Here is a 20082-nt window from a genome sequence, read left to right as displayed (position 1 = left end):
TTGTATAAAGCCATATTATTAAAACTCAAGAAAAGTAATTTCAGCGTTTTTAAAAATTCATCCCTTAAAAGGGTTAAAAAGGGGATGAAAGGTTGTATGGGGTTCAAGATTTATTTTAAGCTAGGAATTTGAAACTCTGTAAAAATGTATTATATTAAAAAATAAGAAAACTAATTTCAGCGTTTTTAAAAAGTCATCCCCCAAGGTGGTGAAAAAGGGGTTGAAAGTTTGTATGGAGATCAAATATTTTTGTGAGTGTGTGACTTTAAACTTTGTATATGGGTATATTATTATAAGACAGGAAAAGTAATTTTAGCGTTTTTGAAAATTCATCCCCTAACAGGGTTAAAAAGGGGTTGAAAGTTTGAATCCATTACAAATGCTTTGAAACTTCTTAGAAAGGCATAATAGCCGATTACAAAAAAAAGTAATTGCGACGTTTTAGAAAATTCAACCCTTAGGGGTTAAAAAGGGTATGAAACTTTGTCTTGGGGTGCAAATTTTATTTTAAGCTAGGACCTTGAAACTTTGCAAAAAGGTATTAAATTAAAAAAAATGAAAACTAATTTCAGCGGTTTTAAAAATTCATCCCCCGAGGTGGTGAAAAAGGGGTTGAAAGTTTGTACGGAGATCAAATTATTATTGAGAGTGCGGGACTTGAGTCTTTGTATAAAGCCATATTATTAAAACTCAAGAAAAGTAATTTCAGCGTTTTTAAAAATTCATCACTTAAAAGGGTTAAAAAGGGGATGAAATGTTGTATGGGGTTCAAGATTTATTTTAAGCTAGGAATTTGAAACTCTGTAAAAATGTATTATATTAAAAAATAAGAAAACTAATTTCAGCGTTTTCGAAAATTCATCCCCCAAGGTGGTGAAAAAGGGGTTGAAAGTTTGTATGGAGATCAAATATTTTTGTGAGTGTGTGACTTTAAACTTTGTATATGGGTATATTATTATATGCAGGAAAAGTAATTTCAGCGTTTTTAAAAATTCATCCCTTAACAGGGTTAAAAAGGGGTTGAACGTTTGAATCCATTACAAATGCTTTGAAACTTTTTAGAAAGGCATAATAGCCGATTGCAAAAAAAAGGAATTGCGACGTTTTAGGAAATTCAACCCCTAAGAGGGTAAAAAAGGGGATGAAACTTTGTCTTAGGGTGCAAAATTTATATTAAGCTAAGACCTTGAAACTTCGCCAAAAGGTATTAAATTAAAAAATAACAAAACAAATTTCAGTGTTTTAAAAAATTCATCCCCCGAGTTGGTGAAAAAGGGGTTGAAAGTTTGTACGGAGATCAAATATTTTTTAGAGTGCGGGACTTGAATCTTTGTATAAAGCCATATTATTAATTCTCAAGAAAAGTAATTTCAGCGTTTTCAAAAATTCATCCCTTAAAAGGGTTAAAAAGGGGTTGAAAGATTGTATAGGGTTTATATTTTATTTTAACCTACGAATTTGTAACTTCGTAAAAAGTTATTCTAACTAACGCTAACTATTGTTAGCGTTTTTCAAAATTCAACATTTAATGTGGTGAAAAAGGGGTTGAAAATTTGTATGGAGGTCAATATTTTTTGTAAGTACGGGACTTGAATCTTTGTATAATGACATATTATTAGAATACGAGAAAAGTAATTTCAGCGTTTTTAAAAATTCATCCCTTAAAAGGGTTAAAAAGGGGTTGAAAGATTGTATAGGGTTTATATTTTATTTTAACCTAGGAATTTGTAACTTCGTAAAAAGTTATTTCATTAAAAGAGAAGATAACTATTGTTAGCGTTTTTCAAAATTCAACATTTAATGTGGTGAATAAGGGGTTGAAAATTTGTATGGAGGTCAATATTTTTTGTAAGTACGGGACTTGAATCTTTGTATAATGACATATTATTAGAATACGAGAAAAGTAATTTCAGCGTTTTTAAAAATTCATACCCTATAAGGGTCCAAAAGGGGTTGAAATTTTGTATAGGGTTCAAATTTTATTTAAAGCTAGGAACTTGAAACTTCGTAAAAAGGAATTTTATTAAAAAACAAAAAAACCTATTCAGCGTTTTTAAAAATTCATCCCCCGAGGTGGTGAAAAAGGGGTTGAAAGTTTGTATGGAGATCAAATATTTTTGAGAGTGCGAGACTTAAATCTTTGTATAAAGCCATGGTATTAGAACACAAGAAAACTTATTTCAGCGTTTTTAAAAATTCATCCCATAACAGGGTTAAAAAGGGGTTGAAAGATTGTATAGGTTATAATTTTATTTAAAGCTAGGAACTTGAAGCTTCGTAAAAAGGTATTTTATTAAGAGAAAAGAAAACTAATTTCAGAGTTTTGAATAATTCATCCCCCATGGTGGTGAAGGGGGTCGAAAATTTGTATGGAACCCAAATATTTATCGGAGTGCGGGACTTGAATCGTTGTATAAAGGCATATTATTACAATACAAGAAAAGTAATTTCAGCGTTTTTAAAAATTCATCCCCTAAAAGTTTAAACAGGGGTTGAGAGTTGGTAGAGGGTTCAAATTTTATTTAAAGCTAGGACCTTCAAACTTCGTAAATAGGTAGTTAGGTAATAGGTTTTATTAAATAGTGGACTTGAAAATCTTCTGGGGATTGAGAGAGATTATATCGAGATTATCGAGAACAATTTTATTCAGTTAGGGGCTTGAAACTTCGTAGCCAGGTTGTGAAAGACAAATCTCATGCGTTGTATAATAATGATTAACCGTCCCTACTTCTATCTTTTGCTGCATAATGTTCTAAGCTAATGTAGAATTTATAACCACCAATATACAAATCCACGCGTACGAAGTCGCGGGTAACAGCTAGTATAACATAAAAATAAGTTTTCTAAGTACTACTTATGCAAAAGTTAAAGTTCTAAAAAATATAACTTAGAAATTCGTTTCCTAATGTAAAAGCGGGCGGGGCGGCGGAAAGCGCCGAAATTTTAAAACGTAACAAATATAAGAGCCTCGGTAGAGAGTACCATTTTGTACCATTTGGAGTTGAAACTCTAGGTTCATGGGGTCCCAGCGCGCATAAGTTGTTCGCAGAAATCGCGAAGCGTCTGGTTGACGTAACTGGTGACCGAAGAGCTGGCGGCTACCTCGCACAACGTATCAGCATTGCGATACAGCGAGGAAATGTCGCCAGCATCCTTGGTACAATGCCTCAAGGGCCTATTTTAGATTTAAGCTAGTTTTTAATTTCTTTTAGTAATACACTGTATATATCTTGTTTGTAAATAAATGATTATGATGTTTCCTATGTAGGTATGTAAAAGTTGATGTTCAGAAGAATATTTAAAAAAATAACCTTAAGAATAAAATGAGAGAATGCTTTATACAGGTTGTCAAAATCAAAAGAATACCACTTCCTTCTTCATCATGGACATAATAATCAATTAATCGCATTATTTATTGAATGTATTATTATTTGCATATTGTTTTTATTTAAATCAAAGTATTTGCCGAATTGTTTCCGAAATCATTATGTATAGTAGGTCTAATTTTGTTTTTACTACCAACATGTTATAATTGTAATGTGTAATGCGTAACACTCGAACTAACTAATTTTATCGAGGGGTGTTATTGAACTTACGTTCGTTCTCACATACTAAGTGTCACGTGATCCCAATTACTAATGATCAAATTACTATCGTCACGTCATTCACACAATGCAAGTATTGCATGCAGTATTCTGACTATGCTGAACGTAACTTTTAAACTAAAATCTGCTATTTAAGTATATGTTGTTACTCACTGCGAATTTCGCACATATTTTAAGCGTTAACGAATGATGACTAAAGGCCTGTGCACACCGGATGCGTGTGCACAGACGTGCACTTGCACGTGCGCATTGTAATAAATACAGATCCTTATGAGAGACGGCACACCGCTTTCGTAATGTGTGCGTGCACGGCTGTAACATTTTAGAGCACGTGCACGTCTACCACATGCAGCCGGTCAAGTCAAGCCGGTGTAATCTGGTCTCATATGATCAAACTGACATTATTTTGTAATCGGTCTTCGGTACTTGATCGATAAATGTTGGGTAAAAATTTATATCGTATGAAAATAATTGCTAATTAACTTATACCTAATCATCTCTCAGTTCATTTATAGCGAAACAAGAATTCAAAATAGATTATGTTCAATTATTAAAGTACTGTTTGATATGTGTGTTGTTATTGTAACATAGATTTCGATCTAGTTCGCGTGACAGCTGTTTGTAACTTCATAGAAACTCAATTAAAACACGTACCATCATAACACTACAGATTTTTCGATGGAATACGATTACATTCAACTATTTGTGTGCCGTTTAGGTATGTACCTACTATATTATAAGCGACTCACGTCTCCCACGTCATTCCATATCATGCTACCTAGGCATTCATCATCAAAGAGTTTGACTACACCATATTCAACGGGGCATCAATGGGCGTTTTTTTTTGTTGTCCCAAACACTTTTTTTTTCAAATTTGGGATTTTTTATGTTATTTCTACTCAGAATCACGAGCTCTTTCTATCCTAATAGGAGAAAAAAAGTGTCCTAAGGTTTTTTTCATAGACTTTGTATGGCGGTCGCGTAATGGAAAGATCGAAAACAGTATGAAAATTTTGGGACACTTTTTTTCTCCTATTAGGATAGAAAAAGCTCGTGATTCTGAGTAGAAATAACATAAAAAATCCCAAATATGAAAAAAAAGTGTTTGGGACAACAAAAGAAAAACGCCCCAATACATTCGATCTTAGATTATAAATAAATAAAAAAAAAATGCTCGATCTTAGATTATTGCGATTTTATGACTCTCCCTTCCGCTTTGAGATTTCGTAATGTTAAAAAGCGAGTTTTAGCGAAAATACGTCAATCTGAATTGGATTAGACTTACGCATTTAGTATCAAAGAAGGCCCTGGAGGATAATAGATAGGTACACATTCCTAAATAGGTATACATACCTAAATATGTATACCTATTTACATAGACTGAAATTGACCCTAACTCAAGTTTCCTCGTAAACTCACAGGTACATTGCTATACAAGGGAGGTCCCCAGGGCTTTATTAAGGCAAACAATTGGACAGGATAGAAAGCCCTACATAATAGCGACTCATGATAGGTACCTATTCATGACTTTCAGACATGAAGATATTTGCGTGGCGTAGACACCGCCGTGTATACCGAGCTTTAGGCGGCACGAATGGGCACGTCTCTCAGCAATAATCGTTCCAATAATCGGTGACATGTAAGTATTTATACGAGTATACGCACTTCCGCGAAAACCGGAAGCTGATGTAACACTGTCCGGGCGGCATTGGCGCGAGGCCGGCCGACTTTCAAAGAGGACCTCGGGTATCTAATTAACCGGGTTATTACTATAAAGGAAAACGTGAGGAAACCAGAAAGCCTAATTTCGATTTGCCTTACTATGACTCGAATACCCCAGAAGGAAAGTGATGTAGATAACGGAATTTCGATTTGTTAGGCCGCACAGGCGCTTAATTGTATGCGTTTACGCAGAAAAATGGAGACATTCCACATAAGAGATTTCATTGCTTATATTTATATAAGAACATTCAATTCGGATGTGGCAGAGTAGATACCTACTTTCATTCTTAGACCCTTGACAAAACTTGAAATGTCGATAACATGAGGTATTTACATATTTCGTTTTTGCTAAGGAGGATCTGCCACATTGAGGCCTTAATCCTAATTAATAACTTAATAACATTTCGCGAAAAAACAGCCGCTCCAGTGATGCCTCCACAGCTTTCTCACGCTCCTTATTCGAGTATTGGAGGGTCTGCCACCTTGTGGCACAAAACTACAATTGTCATTGACAAATCATCACACACATATTATCTAGGTTTACAGAGTGTGCAAGGTATTTTGGTGTGTTTTTCTATACTATGTTATTGAATTTTTGGTAACAGCAATATTACCAAAATATATTTATATTGTAGCCGCATTTTTAACATGTCTTTATCTTTGCATTAAATCGTGTTATTATGAATATAGACTAATGTATACATAAAAATAACACATCTGTTTGTTCCACTTGTTCTGTGTCACACCATTCGAAAAGTGCTTAAACTCTGTCCTTTACTTATTCAAGAGATATAGATCTTTATTTTACATCCAATGTACATATTTATATTGCATACGAGTATACTACATAGTAACATATAGGCACATGGACCCTGGTAGGGTACCGCAAAAATATTTGTAAGTAATACCTGTTAAATAACAGATCAAATTATAAGTTTTATACTTACATGTGAGAAGCATAACATGACTTAAAATAAATTAAGAGTAGGTAACAATTAGGAACAATCAATTTAACATATAACTATGTTTTCTTACATACTTATAACAAGGTATCCTCCATAGATTTGTCTCGCTATCTTGACTATTACTCCTCAGTTCACGGTCAGAGCATTCTTTATAATGCTCCTCAATCTCCCCATATTTGAAGAAACTTTGACAGATGTGTTTTTCTTTAAAAGTGTGTCTCTATGATGAACCTGACTACGCCGCTCAGAGCCGCAGCAGCTACTCCGCTGACATGGCTATTACAAAGGACCGTGGAGGGTCCAACTTGCACACGGTTGTATACTGTGTTCAAGTAGGTGGTGAAGCAGCCGAACGGTGTCTGTTGTTTTAGAAGACGGCTCAGCCAAGTGCGCTGGAAGAACTCCGCATGGCCGGCCAGGGAGCATGTGGACACTGAAACAAATGTTATTTCACTTCTTTAGCGGCGCTGAGCACTTTATGAGGTGAGAAAAAAATGATAAACTCGAGACAGCGTAAGGAGATCACTTGACCGTAAGGCGATCACGTGACCGCAAGGTTTAGATGGCCACTCATTTAGATGGCATTTAAATCAATAAAGAAAAACTTAATGACATTGAACATTACATGAAAAAGGTTCTAATCTTGTACGGGCTGAAATACGAGGATCTTACAGTTACATTCTAACTTTATATCCACATATATCACTCAAACCTTCAAATCAAGGGTGAACAGGCACCTTCTGGGCAGACTCGCTCCATCGTAGGCCACGTCTTCGCTTCGGCTAGTCTGTGGCCATGAGTAAGCCCATTTTTAATAAAAAAAATATATGTATATGTAATTCAATAAAGCTACATCTTGATGAAATCGCTAATAAAAGTGAACTCAATGTCATGACCAAATATATTTAGATGTGAGGTCTGCAAGGTACTTAACTTTACAATTTCTATTCGAATTTTAAACAATTAACGTTACAAATTTAAGCTCACTGGCCAGCAATTTCGGAACTAAAGTTTTTCAATAGAAAGGAGGATGGGTCAATTATTCATAGTGCTGCAGACATTTTGGACTAGTCATCGAGTTTTCACTTCTGTCGGCACTCCCGGAGTGCAACCCCTTGTTTTTTTGTATTTTGTGCAATAAAGTTTAAATAAATAAACAAATGTGTTTTTAAATATTATTTTACATTTTGTTGCAATATACATGTCTGCAGTTTTATCACTCATCCTACTTAGTGACGCTATACCCCGAAGTATACGCAGTGATGAATGTACAAAGTCGAATTCGCACAATTGTCTTACTTTGTTCCATCAACAGGTCGGGCGACTTGAACTTGTTCATCACTATGTACGAGGCCTCCTCGTAGATGCTGTTGCACATCTTGTCGATGAATGCCGCGTCCAGCTGCGGCGAGAACGCGTAGCAGCCTCTGCTGTAGCGCGCCACCAGGAGGAATAATACCCTGTGAGGAATTCAGACAGAGTAACAAGATCAAAAAGAAGATTGAAAGTATATGAACGTGGACGTAAGTAGGTTGTTAGAGGAAAAATTACCTTGACTTTATTAAAAGCAAAAATAGATGGTTAATCATATTTTTGGATTCGATCGTTTACACTATACATATAGCTACGCGACCCATATTTTCCTGGGGGTGAGACGGAAGACAGAAAGCACACTGTGAAGGAAGGTGCACTAGGTCAAAGATTGTACACGACCCAATAAATAAATTTGTTAAAAGAAAACCGGTATGATGAAAGCCGAGCTGCAGAAGGGGCAAGATCTAAATTTAGTGCACACTGTGCACACAAGACGTGTCTGATGCAGCCTATTCAATCGTTCTCGTTTCTCATACTTATGAGAGAGAGAGATAAATTTACCCGCCACTTCCTTTTTTACCCCCTGATTGAAGCTATCAAACTACACTTACCTGTGGACTAGAGAGTACCCAAAGTCAGAGCCATTCTCCACAAAGCTCAGACATTCGTTTGGAGTAGAGCACTTATAAGGGTGTATGCCTGACTTCGCAGGATTCCACCTCAGAAAACTCATGCAGGCATCTGAAAGTGATATTTACTAAAATAAGAGCGCCTAATAAATTAGGGACTAAATAAACAGGGACTAGTGAGAGGTTGATACTAATAAATAGGTTTGTATACGTATTTTATATAACACTTATACAAAGAGTACCGGTAGCTGAATGGAGCTGTGATATACCTTACCCTAATGAAAGTTCGTTGATTGTGCAATTTTACGGTATAATCGTGGGCTGATAACGAACTCTGCTTTTATAAACATGTTGAGTTTGGAAAGAAAAGTTACTACTTACATTGGGCAATAGAAACTTGAGCAGCTTCCTTTTTCGCTATTCTTACGTTACTCGTATTTATAGACGCTTATTTGTAGGTATCAGGGGTATAAACTAGAAAAACATACCTGACTGATCCGGGTTCGGTATGCTATTATCAAAGTCCAGTATCCTCTTTTCGTACCAGGTCCAGTTGGAGTATTCCTCGGTCAGGTACTCCTCGGTAAATCCATGCAGATGTACGTCGGACACCGCCTTGAATTTCTGGAGTCTCTCCGCCCAAATGTCCTCATCTATGAATAAATAAGTAACTGAAAAAGAGGTTAATTTGAACGTTTGCACAGATGGCGGGTCGAAGCCCAGTCCGAACTTATTTTATGGATTGTTATTAATTGTGGCATTAGTTTATGAAGCCGTATTTTAACTTTATAAATTTAACTTTATTAATTGAATCGCATGGTATCTCTAGTTTAGAAGTATAAGCCCATAGATGGTAGGAGCCTAATAGATGTGGTATACGCGTGCATCCGTGAGGGGCAAAACACAGGCAATGCGACAAAATGATTGGTCGAATTTATTTGTTGCCCACCATAATCCATACTAATTTATGGTGAGGAATAAAAAAATGTGAGACTGTGACAAGGAAAAACAATAATAGCGCTTTCGCTGCTACTCCTACTGAAAGATGCATAAGACTATATATCCCGTACGGTATATATTTTCCCCCACCCCTCATGCCTGATCCAGTTAAAATACCTATACTAGATTCATGTATAAGCCATATTCACTGCAATTTATGTCAAATTAAATATCAAAGCATGTACAGATTGTAGGAATTCGAAATGAGCTCCTGTTATCATAAGAATTCATAGGTGCCTGCTAAAAAACATAGGCATATTTTATGCGCGTGATTCTCAATATGTACAGCCACGAATTAACTAGGCGCTTAAAGCTAAAACCACACTTACACTCATAGTTATCGTATTTGTTGGTCCTCATGTACTTAAAGTAGCTCAGTAAAACTTTATTTATGTTCAAAATCTTTTGTATTTCCACCTTCAAAGTAAGCGGTAAGCTTGAATTCCTTTTGAGCATCACATTTTTCAAATTCACTGAAAAGAAAACGTTTTACTGAAAGTAGTAGTAATATACCTATAGTATCTATTGCTACGAGTATTAACATTAATTTTGGCTCAAAACCTAATTCTTTTTTTCCGAAGTGACGATATATATCGACAAATATCAATAATTTTCATTAGGTTATGTGTCGAATATCGACGGATATCAGGGTGCGTAACCAAGATCCAATCGTTTACGCTCCGTAGTGAACGAAACGCAACTGTTTCTGTCGCACTAGTTAATACGGAAGAGTGATACATAGAGATTACCGTATCGTTCGCTACGGAGCGAACGATTGTCATCTTGGCTAAGCACACTATCGATTTTAACACGATCTAATATGTAAGGTTTACCAACTTTATAAGTATACTAAGAACTGCTATTATTACCATTTACAATGAACAGTCCAAGTCCGAAATTTCCGTCAATCTTGTTCTGTGGTGTTCCCGCACTATGTACTATTTTCTCCAAGGCTCTCAAGTACAAAGGCAGATCAGCTTTTGTGGGGAACACATTAGAGTTTGCCGGGTTGACACTCCGGTTCAGTCCAAGAACCAATGAAAATACGAGGAGCAAACATTTGTTTAGTCCCATTGTGCACTTATTCGGTGTTGCAATGAGCGAGTACGATAGGAGACTGATGACCGTCCTAGAACAACAGCAGTTTTATATCCTTTGCTGGAGAACAAAAGATGACCGGGCGTCTAATAAAAATAGAATAAAGTTGGGGCCACTCTGTTAGCGGAAATGTACAGTCAAAGAATTCAATTTTTAACCCATTTCGTGACAATCACTCACCAATCAATCAATCGTGAGAGTCGCTGGAGTCCTCATACTATTGTCACAGTGACAAAGTACAAAATTGTTCGGAAATTAAATTCTTTGACTGCAGGTACCTAATTCAATCGAAATGTTAGTATCTAGGCATAGGCAAGGCTGTTCGAAAGATACTTTAGAAGTTTATATTATACTTAAAAACTCGGAGGCCCTTTTAAATGGGTGTGATTATAATTATTATTATGTATGTATCGCATAAGGGCAATAGATCCTATTAGTAGCTCCACTACTAAGGTTAATATTTCTTAATACAAAAGGCATAAGGTCCACCGATGTACAGTTAACGGTGCGGGCGATGGTACAGTGGTCTACCACCCTACGGTTGAGGTTCGTTTGAACGTCATGAGACAACAAGGTCAATTTTCCCTTGCAATAATATTATGTCAGTGACATTGTCAACCTTAGCGATCGTTAGATCTCGCAGAAACTTTTGTCAAAACTGGTAGACCACTTTCTTGGCCCACTGTACCTAATCCGCGAGGGTCTACCATTTTACTGGGGTGGTTGTTGAGAAGTTAGTAGACTTTATTATGGTGGCAGCTACTCATGCACTGGTGAAAGCTTGGCTGCATGGATCTGATTTGTGTTATGTTAAGTAAGCCAAAAGTTAATATATAAACTAGCCTTAAATTAGACTAACTTAGCTTCTACTAGTAAATCACCGCACTATAATTCGTTTTTTTAGCATTAGTAAGAAGGTACCTATAACAATCTTGACGTGACTTTTTATAAAAAAAATATTAAAAAACGCTTTATAAGATTAATTTATAATATGTTTATATTATGTAAAAGATCGTAACTTCGTAAGTATATGATTTATAATTATAACACATTTGCTGTGATTATTTTTCAATGGTGATTTTTAATAAAAAGCAAGTCAAGATCGCTTACCTTCTTTCTAATGCTAAAAAAACGAACTATAGTTCTTTACCAACCCTGAGATAAGTGTAGACCTATAGTGTACGTATTCGTATCCGCTTAGAGTGGAGCCTTAGGGACCTCCTGCGGGGTGACAGAACGGCGAACACCCCCGATAAGCCCCTCTAGCCCACCTAAAACCACATTCAATTCATTTTAATAAAAAGGAATAATGCAAAACGCTTTTATTTGGCGTTTTGTGAATCTCCAATACTATACCTACCCTAGGTATAGAGTAGGTACTTTTTCTCGGTTTCGTTAAACATAAATCTTCACTCCGCACTTTAAAATAGCGCGTGAATTTTACGAAATTTTGGAGGGCGTATCTTAAAATTAGTTCAAGTGAAAAAAAAACAAAAAATATATACACGTGAGGGTATGTGGGGGAAGGGGGGCTGAGGATTGCCTAAAACCTCTGCAAATATGGGGGGGGGGAGTCAAAAACTAAACAACCCCTGATGATTTAAGTATTTGGTCATTGTATATAGATTATCATTTGATATACTGTTTTTGTTATTGTTTATAACGTTTGTAATCACGTTTAGGCAAGATGATTACACTTCCAAGACACTGTCATCAAATCATCATTCTTAGTCTAGCTAGTAGCTAATAAATATACAATATGTTTAGGTATAAACAAAAACCTACAAACATACCTACCGTAAAATGGGGTGAGTAGGGACAAAACTTCAAACCTCGATAACATTTTATTTTTACATATGAAAACTGAATGGTGTATATAATAAGTGTTCCGGACGTTTGTATTTTATTTAGTTGTTATTTTATTTTGGGTAGTTCCATTTCATAACTTTGACGATAAAGAGGAAAACCCACCTCACCCCGTAGTGCCTCGTATTTGGGGTGAGAGGGGTTTTCATACAAAGGTGATCTCTCAAACCTTCTCTCCCCATTCATAACTCACCACTCCCCGCGAAACCTACTCACCCCGTTTTACGGTACTCGGCGTTTGTCGAATTGTCGATTGACTTTTCTTTGGATAGTGAAGCATAGCGATCGTTGGTATCGGAGACCAAGATCCACTCTGGATCGTCCCGCCACAGCAGTAAATAAGTAGGTAAGTAGTATCTTAAAAACATATTATCCGGTTAAGTAGTTTGTGCTTAAAAAAAGACTTGTCTTGATTTAACTCTAGTCGTTACTCGTTTCTTTTCAAGAGACACTAAGTAAACATTATGAGCCTTGTAGCTTGAAATATAGCTGGTCAACCAAGTCTTGTCAGTAAAAAAAGGCGCGAAATTCAAATTTTCTATGGGACGATATCCCTTCCCGCCTACATTTTTCAAATTTGCCGCCTTTTTCTACTGTCAAGATCTGGTTGACCAAGTATAAATGTTTTTATTTTTATTTATATATTTATTTAACTGTGTACATAGTACTGTCTTCTTATTTATATTATATCCTGCTACCCTAAGGTTGTCTGGTAAAAATTGCTTACAGCGATAAGGCCGTCTGTTGCTAGTGCTACCATACGTTCCACGTCTCTTCTCTTTCCGCACAGACTCTACCAAGTACTATTGATTTATCTATCTAATACCTTTAAACGAGCAATTCTTGTTTATTTATTTATTTATTTATATATTTCGAAGATCTCGGAAACGGCTCTAACGACTTCGATGAAATTTGCTATATGGGGGTTTTCGGGGGCGAAAAATCGATCTAGCTAGGTCTTATCTCTGGGAAAACGCGCATTTTCGAGTTTTTATATGTTTTCCGAGCGAAGCTCGGTCACCCAGATATTTACTAATAATAACCATGTGATGACGTATTATTTTTTTAGCGGTAACCACGGTTTAGGTACAGTTTCTAACTATGTTTCTGCCAAAATATATCTAAAAAGATCGAAATCCTAAGAAAAATCTAAATAGCACGATTCAGAATTTTCACTTCTTTGGACATCAGCATCTAGTGAGGTTTCAGGTAGTTTATTATTAATCAAAACTGTAATGAGTTAGGTGACCATTATCCCAAAAAAATTCTTAATAGCGTGATTCAGGATTTAGACTCCACGGAACAGCGCCATCTATCGAGGGAATAGGTAACTAAACATAAACTGTAACGTCGGGGTCATTATCCTAAGAAAAACCTTAATAGCGTGATTCAGGATTTTGGCTACATGGAACAGCGCCATCTATCGAGGAATACAAACACGTATCATTACCTAACGTGTCACTGTTGGCAGAGACGTGTTGCTCTTGGTCACTGTTTCTGCCTCTCTATCGCTCCAATTTCCAAGGATCTTAAGGCCCCAGTACACAATGGGCCATCGCCGGCCACTCCAAGGGACGCAGCCATGCGGTAGAATGAGATAACAATATCACTTGCTCCCTCTAACGCATAAATGCGTCCCTTGGAGTGGCCGGCGATGGTCCATTGTGTACTGGGGCCTTTATAGGCAGATAGCAAAATTTCGACTTTCCATTTTCGCGTTGCGGTAGGCCAATATATAAAGTGTGTCAAAGGACTGTCTTATTTCAAGCATAGACAGGGAGAGTCATACTATCTTTGTCTTACACTAGTACTAGCACCCAAAAGAAAAGGATGAGTATAGTTTTTTTTTGTTCCTATTTACTGACAAATTGGTCTGACCATCTATAGATGGTCAAGCAAATCTTGTCAGTAGGAAAAGGCGCGAAATTCAAATTTTCTATGGGAAGATATACTTTCGCGCCTACATTTTTCAAATTTGCCGCCTTTTTCTACTGGCAAGATCTGCTTGGCCATCTATAATATATATAGCTGGTCAACCAAACCTTGTCAGTAAAAAAAGGCGCGAAATTCAAATTTTCTATGGGATGATATCCCTTCGCGCCTACATTTTTCAAATTTGCCGCCTTTTTCTACTGTCAAGATCTGGTTGACCAAGTATATATTATACTACTCTTTGCGGTAGCCCCTCAGAGACGTCGAACATGGTTCATATAATATATAGTTGGTCAAACCAATTTGTCAGTAAATAAGAACCAAAAAATATATACTCATCCTTTTCTTTTGAAAGCTAGTACTAGCGTAAGACAAAGATAGTATGATTATCTCTGTGTTTGTTTGAAATGAGACAGTCCTTTGACAAACTATTTTATAATTGTATTATTGATTTGCAAAATTATTGTCTATGTCTATAGAATATGCTATTTACCTGACAACACCATTAAAATGACACGACATAAATTTACTGGCAACCCGAGCATGGCGTCTGTCAACCATTTTGAAGTATCATTCCCTGATTGTTGTCGTTCCGAGTCGGGCGTTTGCTTATTATATTTATACAAATTATGGGTTTAGCCACAGTAGTAGAGAATGAGGGTCATTTCCAACACGAAATGGCCAACGCCGGCACGAAGCTGGTTGTCGTGGACTTCACGGCGACTTGGTGAGTTGTAACCTAGAAGTTTCAAAACTACGGAGTCATCGTGGTTAAGGTACGGTGTTAGCCGTGTTAGTAACAAGTTTTAATGTTTATAGGTGTCCTCCATGCCAGAGGATCGCGCCTTTCTTTGAGCAACTGCCAGCGAAGTTCCCTAGGGCCGTGTTCCTAAAGGTGGACGTAGACCGCTGTGCGGAGACTGCGGCCGCGCAAGGCATCAGCGCTATGCCTACTTTTGTTTTTTACAGAAACAGAGTAAGTGTGCTTTAAAGTAATTTATTTACTTAAATGTTTTTTTTGACACTGATAAATCGTCCCATAAAACGTTGAGTGTTAGCAGAAGCTGGGGTAATTGGATTTCAGTCTTATTTGGAATTGATTGTCCTACTTTGCGACATTATAATTATAAACGAATAAGTATATATATAAACGAATACATGGAGGAGATCATCATGAAATTAAAATGATAGGTCTCACAATTAAAATTAAAAAAAATTAACTGGGACTAAATTGCCTTACTTTATTTGAAAATCATATAGGATAGTGTCAAATTCTGCCTGCCTTGCGAATGTTATACAGTGAAATATTTGTGTTGTGAATAATGTTGTAAGGGAAAGACATTTTTATTTGTAAACAACAATTTTTTTGGTTTATTTTTCCAAATATTGCTATTTGCATCTTGAGCTATCATACAAAATTTATAAGTCTCATGGCAAAACATGTGAATCTTCATTTCTAGTTATGTGTAGGGGGGACAAGATTAAAACAGAGGTAGGTTGAAACTATGTCAATTTGGAGACATCTATACAAGTACAACCGAGCTGGAAAAAAATATGTTTAGCATCTTCCCACTGTCTGCTGGCCCTCTATTTATTATTATTTATTAAATACATTTACACGGCATAACAGCATGTGCAGGACATATCGCACGGTATAAAGACAATAGATGGACAATATTGGCACTGAAATGGAGAGGCCCTATTGGCAAAAGGAAAGTGGGAAAGCCATATAAACGATGGCTAAAATGATATAAATGCTGGGAAAGACTGGCTAAACGAAGCAGAAGACAGGCAAAAATGGAGAGTTGGAGGAGGCCTACACTCTTAGAGGGGTCCAAATTAAATAAATAAATAGTAAATACACACATAAACTTAACACTAACTACTAGCTATAAGAAATTTTTAAGTCTCGTCTCCATATCGCGCGGCAAACCAGCCGCGCGCAATGGATACCGGGCTGCCGCGCGAGTCAACTCGATGCGCCCGGTATCCATTGCGCGCGGCTGCCGCGCGAGCCAATGTTCGATGGTTTGCCGCGCGATATGGAGACGGGGCTTTAGTCACAATCTTTGGCAATCTTCATGATGGTGTACTGTCTCATAACCTATAGCTATTTATTTAATGAATCTTTATTTAGACAAATCAAAATTTCATTTGTCTTGGCGAGTTCTGACACGTGCGTCTATAGTATAAAGTTATGGTTGTGTTTGTTTAATTATGTTTCAGACGAAGATTGATCGGCTTCAGGGGGCTGACCCGGCATCTTTGGAGAGCAAAGTGAGACACTACTATGGATCTGAAGATGCTGGTGATGAGGACAATGCCGTTGCCGGCCATGTAAGTTACTAAAACAGTTTCTACTAGTTTAAGAAAAAAATACATTTCAACATAGAATTAGGGTGACTGCTGCGTCTCCATAGGAATTTGCCACTCTTAACAATAAGAGTTCTTTTGCCTTGTTTCTTTTTGGCTTGTTATGAGTTGCCAATAACTATAGCAGTGACCCTACTCTACTAAAATATGTATAGTCATTTATAAAACAAGTAAGGTCATTAAACGGGTAGTTACCTAATTACTCGTACTAACCCCTATATTCACAAAACGTAGCAACATGTGTTATCAAACCTCTTAAATTATGTCTCTTTTTAACAAACAAATGCCAAAATTATAGGATAGGGACAAACAATTATAAATGGTTTGTTAGATTTAACAATAACGCCAATAAATTATTTTAAGGTTAAGGAAGCATAGCGCTGATGCACAGCGGTCTACGTCCACCTTTAGGAACACCGCCCTAGGGAACTTCGCTGGCGGTTACTCAAACAAATGCACAACAGTTTTAATTTTATTTTTGTCTATAGGTACATCACCAATACACATAGTATCACCAATATCACCATGTAGAATCCAAAACCAAATAAGTAGCAATACATATTCATAATTAAATGATGATATTCATTAAGGCACAGGGAATTGTGTTTTTATAAAACATTGCAGATGGACCTCGGAACTTTCATCACCAAGAGTGAATGCGAGTGCCTCAACGAGGCTGACGAGCACCCTCTGGCGCATGCCCTGACCAGCGGCGGTGGCTACCTCGCCAGCGACTGCGATGAGCAGCTCATTATCAACATTGCGTTCAACCAGGTACTTAATAGTAGTTTATGCAACAGTGATATAATAAGGGTTCTTAAAATTCAAGGGTCGAAGTTACAAAACGAGACGTAGTCGAGTTTTGTAAAAAAAGACCCGAGAATTTTAAGAACCAATTATGAGCTGTTGCATACATTACTTTTTCTATGACAGCTGCAGCAAAAAAAAAAAAAAAAGTTATTATTAAAAAAAAAGAGTTATTATTAAAAAAAAAGAGTTATTATTTAAAAAAAAATGAGTTATTATTTAAAAAAAAAGAGTTATTATTTAAAAAAAAAAAATATTATTTAAAAAAAAAGAGTTATTATTGTAAATGAAAACATACCTCTTTCAATCAAGATGATCGGAACTTGTATCTTTAAAAAAAATAAAGCAGTTGTATTATACTCATAAGATGACTGCTAGCAGTCATCTTATGAGCCTATAGACAAAGCATTCAAATGACATTGCTTTAGATATCACTGTCAGTCATTTAATTGACACATTTAAGTGCTGGAGTAGAAAAATATATTTTTTTTAAATAATAACTCTTTTTTTTTTAATAATAACTCAATTTTTTTTAAATAATAACTCTTTTTTTTTAATAATAACTCTTTTTTTTTAATAATAATTCTTTTTTTTAATAATAACTCTTTTTTTTTTTTTTTTTTTTGCTGCAGCTGTCATAGAAAAAGTAATGTATGCAACAGCTCATAATTGGTTCTTAAAATTCTCGGGTCTTTTTTTACAAAACTCGACTACGTCTCGTTTTGTAACTTCGACCCTTGAATTTTAAGAACCCTTATTATATCACTGTTGCATAAACTACTATAGTTGGAGTGAAGGTGCCTAGTTAAGTGAACATTGTGATTGGTCTTGACTACCTCGCCAGGAACTTTGATCATTAAGATTGGTCAAAAGGTTCAACAAGGTCATATACAAACCATACGTTATCTCTTCTGTTGCCGAAACTTAGCATTCTGGAGATTTATGTATCGTATATCGGCGAACATCGGCTGGTTTGGAACGCATCAAATTAGTGGGTATCTGTCTCTAATTCGTATCTTTCTGGTTTAAATAACAACTAAAACTTGTTTCAGCTGGTGAAGCTGCACTCGGTGAAGATCAAGGGCCCCGCCGACAAGGGCCCCAAGTTCGTGAAGCTGTTCATCAACCAGCCGCGCACGCTGGACTTCGACCAGGCCTCCGGGAACAACTCCGTGCAGGACTTGGAGTGAGTACTTCGAGTTAACTACGCTTACACATGTGCCCCCCCAAATGATTGCGAATTCGTACAATACATAATATTTTTGCTTAACCTTTTGGACGGACTAAGTGTAAGGCCTGAGTGGACGCTCGAGTTGGGCGTGCAGCGGGGCGGGGCGTGCGGCGTGCATGTTAAACAAATGCAAACGTATAGTAGCGGCCTTAGTGCACGCTGCTAAAATCACTTGGGAGCTCGACGCCCCGCCGAACGCTCCGCTTCGAGCGTCCACTCAGGCCTTATACTAAGAAACGAAACCCTGAGCTCCTGATGCCACATTTGTTAATTTGATTGACTGTGCTGATCTAACTCGCAATATATTAACCTAACATTTCCACTTCCCAGGCTCACTCCAAACGACGTGGAAGGCAACCCGGTCCCCCTCAAGTTCGTAAAGTTCCAAAGCGTCCAGAACATCCAGCTGTTCATCAAGGACAACCAGGCGGGCGGTGACGTCACGCAGATCGACCACCTGGCGTTCTACGGCACGCCCGTCGCCACCACCAACATGGGCGAGTTCAAGCGCGTCGCTGGCAAGAAAGGCGAGGGGCATTAATGGCTTGGCCTAGAGCTTGCGTAGGGTGATACTACCTGGCTTTTCTAAATACACCGTGATTTTTTTTAAGTCCGTTAATTTCAGGGGTGCGTTCCTGAGCTTGATTAAGTAACTTTCTCAAAGAAACCGTTTCTGGAGATAACCAATGATTTATTCGTATCTGATATTTAAGGCCCCTACGAGCGTGTACACTTGCCTTAGGGGTTTAGTATGAGTTTATACATCTACTAAACCCAAGAAGAAAATTAACTATGCCATTCGGTTTCCTTAAATGTACTCGGCCATACCCCGAAGTTAACAGAGTTTAAGCAAAACACCGTGTATAAATAAATTATATTCATAAAACTGCTTCTAACATTAATGTCAATGTAACAATTAAGGCTCTTTCCTGACTTATTGGTACAGTATCATACTTACGGTATTTTTACCTCATTGGCAGAGTGATGCCTCTGCCAATGAGGTAACAATACTATTGTCGCACCGATCCCTTACTGCCATTGAATATTGAAATAGTATTGACGAGCGTTTATGAATAGAATTAGGATTTTTTATGGGTATAGAATTTTATATCTAGTGACCCTGCTGGTTAGTATCACACCTCGGCTGCGCAACACTAGGGTATGTACAAACTTTAAAATCACATTGTAGCGCATGAACGAAGAAAGCAAGTGTTGTTTGCAGCGCCGTTGACTTTCTTAAAAAATTAGTGTCATTATTTATATCAGTTGCTGAAGATTGCAGGCTTGCAGCCTTGATTTTCTGTTTAATGATTAAGGTCCATATTTAAAATATGAATTGTGTTTCTTCAGTGTTGAAAACATACGATACGGGTATTTTATGATTTCGTTCCCAGGCCGGACGCCCCGATAGTCGGGATCGTGGTACTATACTTTTATATGAAGAATTTTTTTGTGGCCTGGCGCGGATGTCTTGTTTGGCTGGGTGGCAATGAATGTGTTAAGTTATAGTACTTAGCAAAATAAATAATTGACCGGAGTTA

The 20082-nt window shown here is 37.0% G+C and overlaps 2 protein-coding genes across 3 annotated transcripts; one reads left to right on the top strand and one right to left on the bottom strand.

Moving 5' to 3' along the window:
• Positions 1 to 6467: 6467 nt before the first annotated feature.
• LOC134661445 (uncharacterized) lies at positions 6468 to 10337 on the bottom strand. 2 transcript variants are annotated; one of them, XM_063517538.1, is made up of 6 exons: positions 10104 to 10337; positions 9564 to 9707; positions 8724 to 8906; positions 8218 to 8347; positions 7592 to 7752; positions 6468 to 6725 (listed from the first exon to the last, which is right to left on the bottom strand). In XM_063517538.1, exons 1-6 carry the CDS (start codon positions 10306 to 10308, stop codon positions 6499 to 6501), a joined length of 1050 nt encoding a protein of 349 aa, XP_063373608.1. In that variant the 5' UTR covers positions 10309 to 10337; the 3' UTR covers positions 6468 to 6498. The 2 variants fall into 2 exon arrangements, with proteins under 2 accessions (XP_063373608.1, XP_063373609.1); XM_063517539.1 differs by having other exon boundaries at positions 8724 to 8888.
• Positions 10338 to 14695: 4358 nt separating this feature from the next.
• Positions 14696 to 19116, top strand: LOC134661727 (thioredoxin-like protein 1). Its single transcript, XM_063517906.1, has 6 exons — positions 14696 to 14857; positions 14950 to 15106; positions 16357 to 16467; positions 17128 to 17277; positions 18363 to 18496; positions 18872 to 19116. The coding sequence occupies exons 1-6, from the start codon at positions 14760 to 14762 to the stop codon at positions 19080 to 19082; spliced, it is 861 nt and encodes a 286-aa protein (XP_063373976.1). The 5' UTR covers positions 14696 to 14759; the 3' UTR covers positions 19083 to 19116.
• Positions 19117 to 20082: the final 966 nt, after the last annotated feature.

This window comes from Cydia amplana, chromosome Z, assembly GCF_948474715.1.
Source record: "Cydia amplana chromosome Z, ilCydAmpl1.1, whole genome shotgun sequence".
Taxonomy (NCBI): Eukaryota; Metazoa; Arthropoda; class Insecta; order Lepidoptera; family Tortricidae; genus Cydia; species Cydia amplana.
This window is presented reverse-complemented; position numbering and strand designations above follow the sequence as displayed.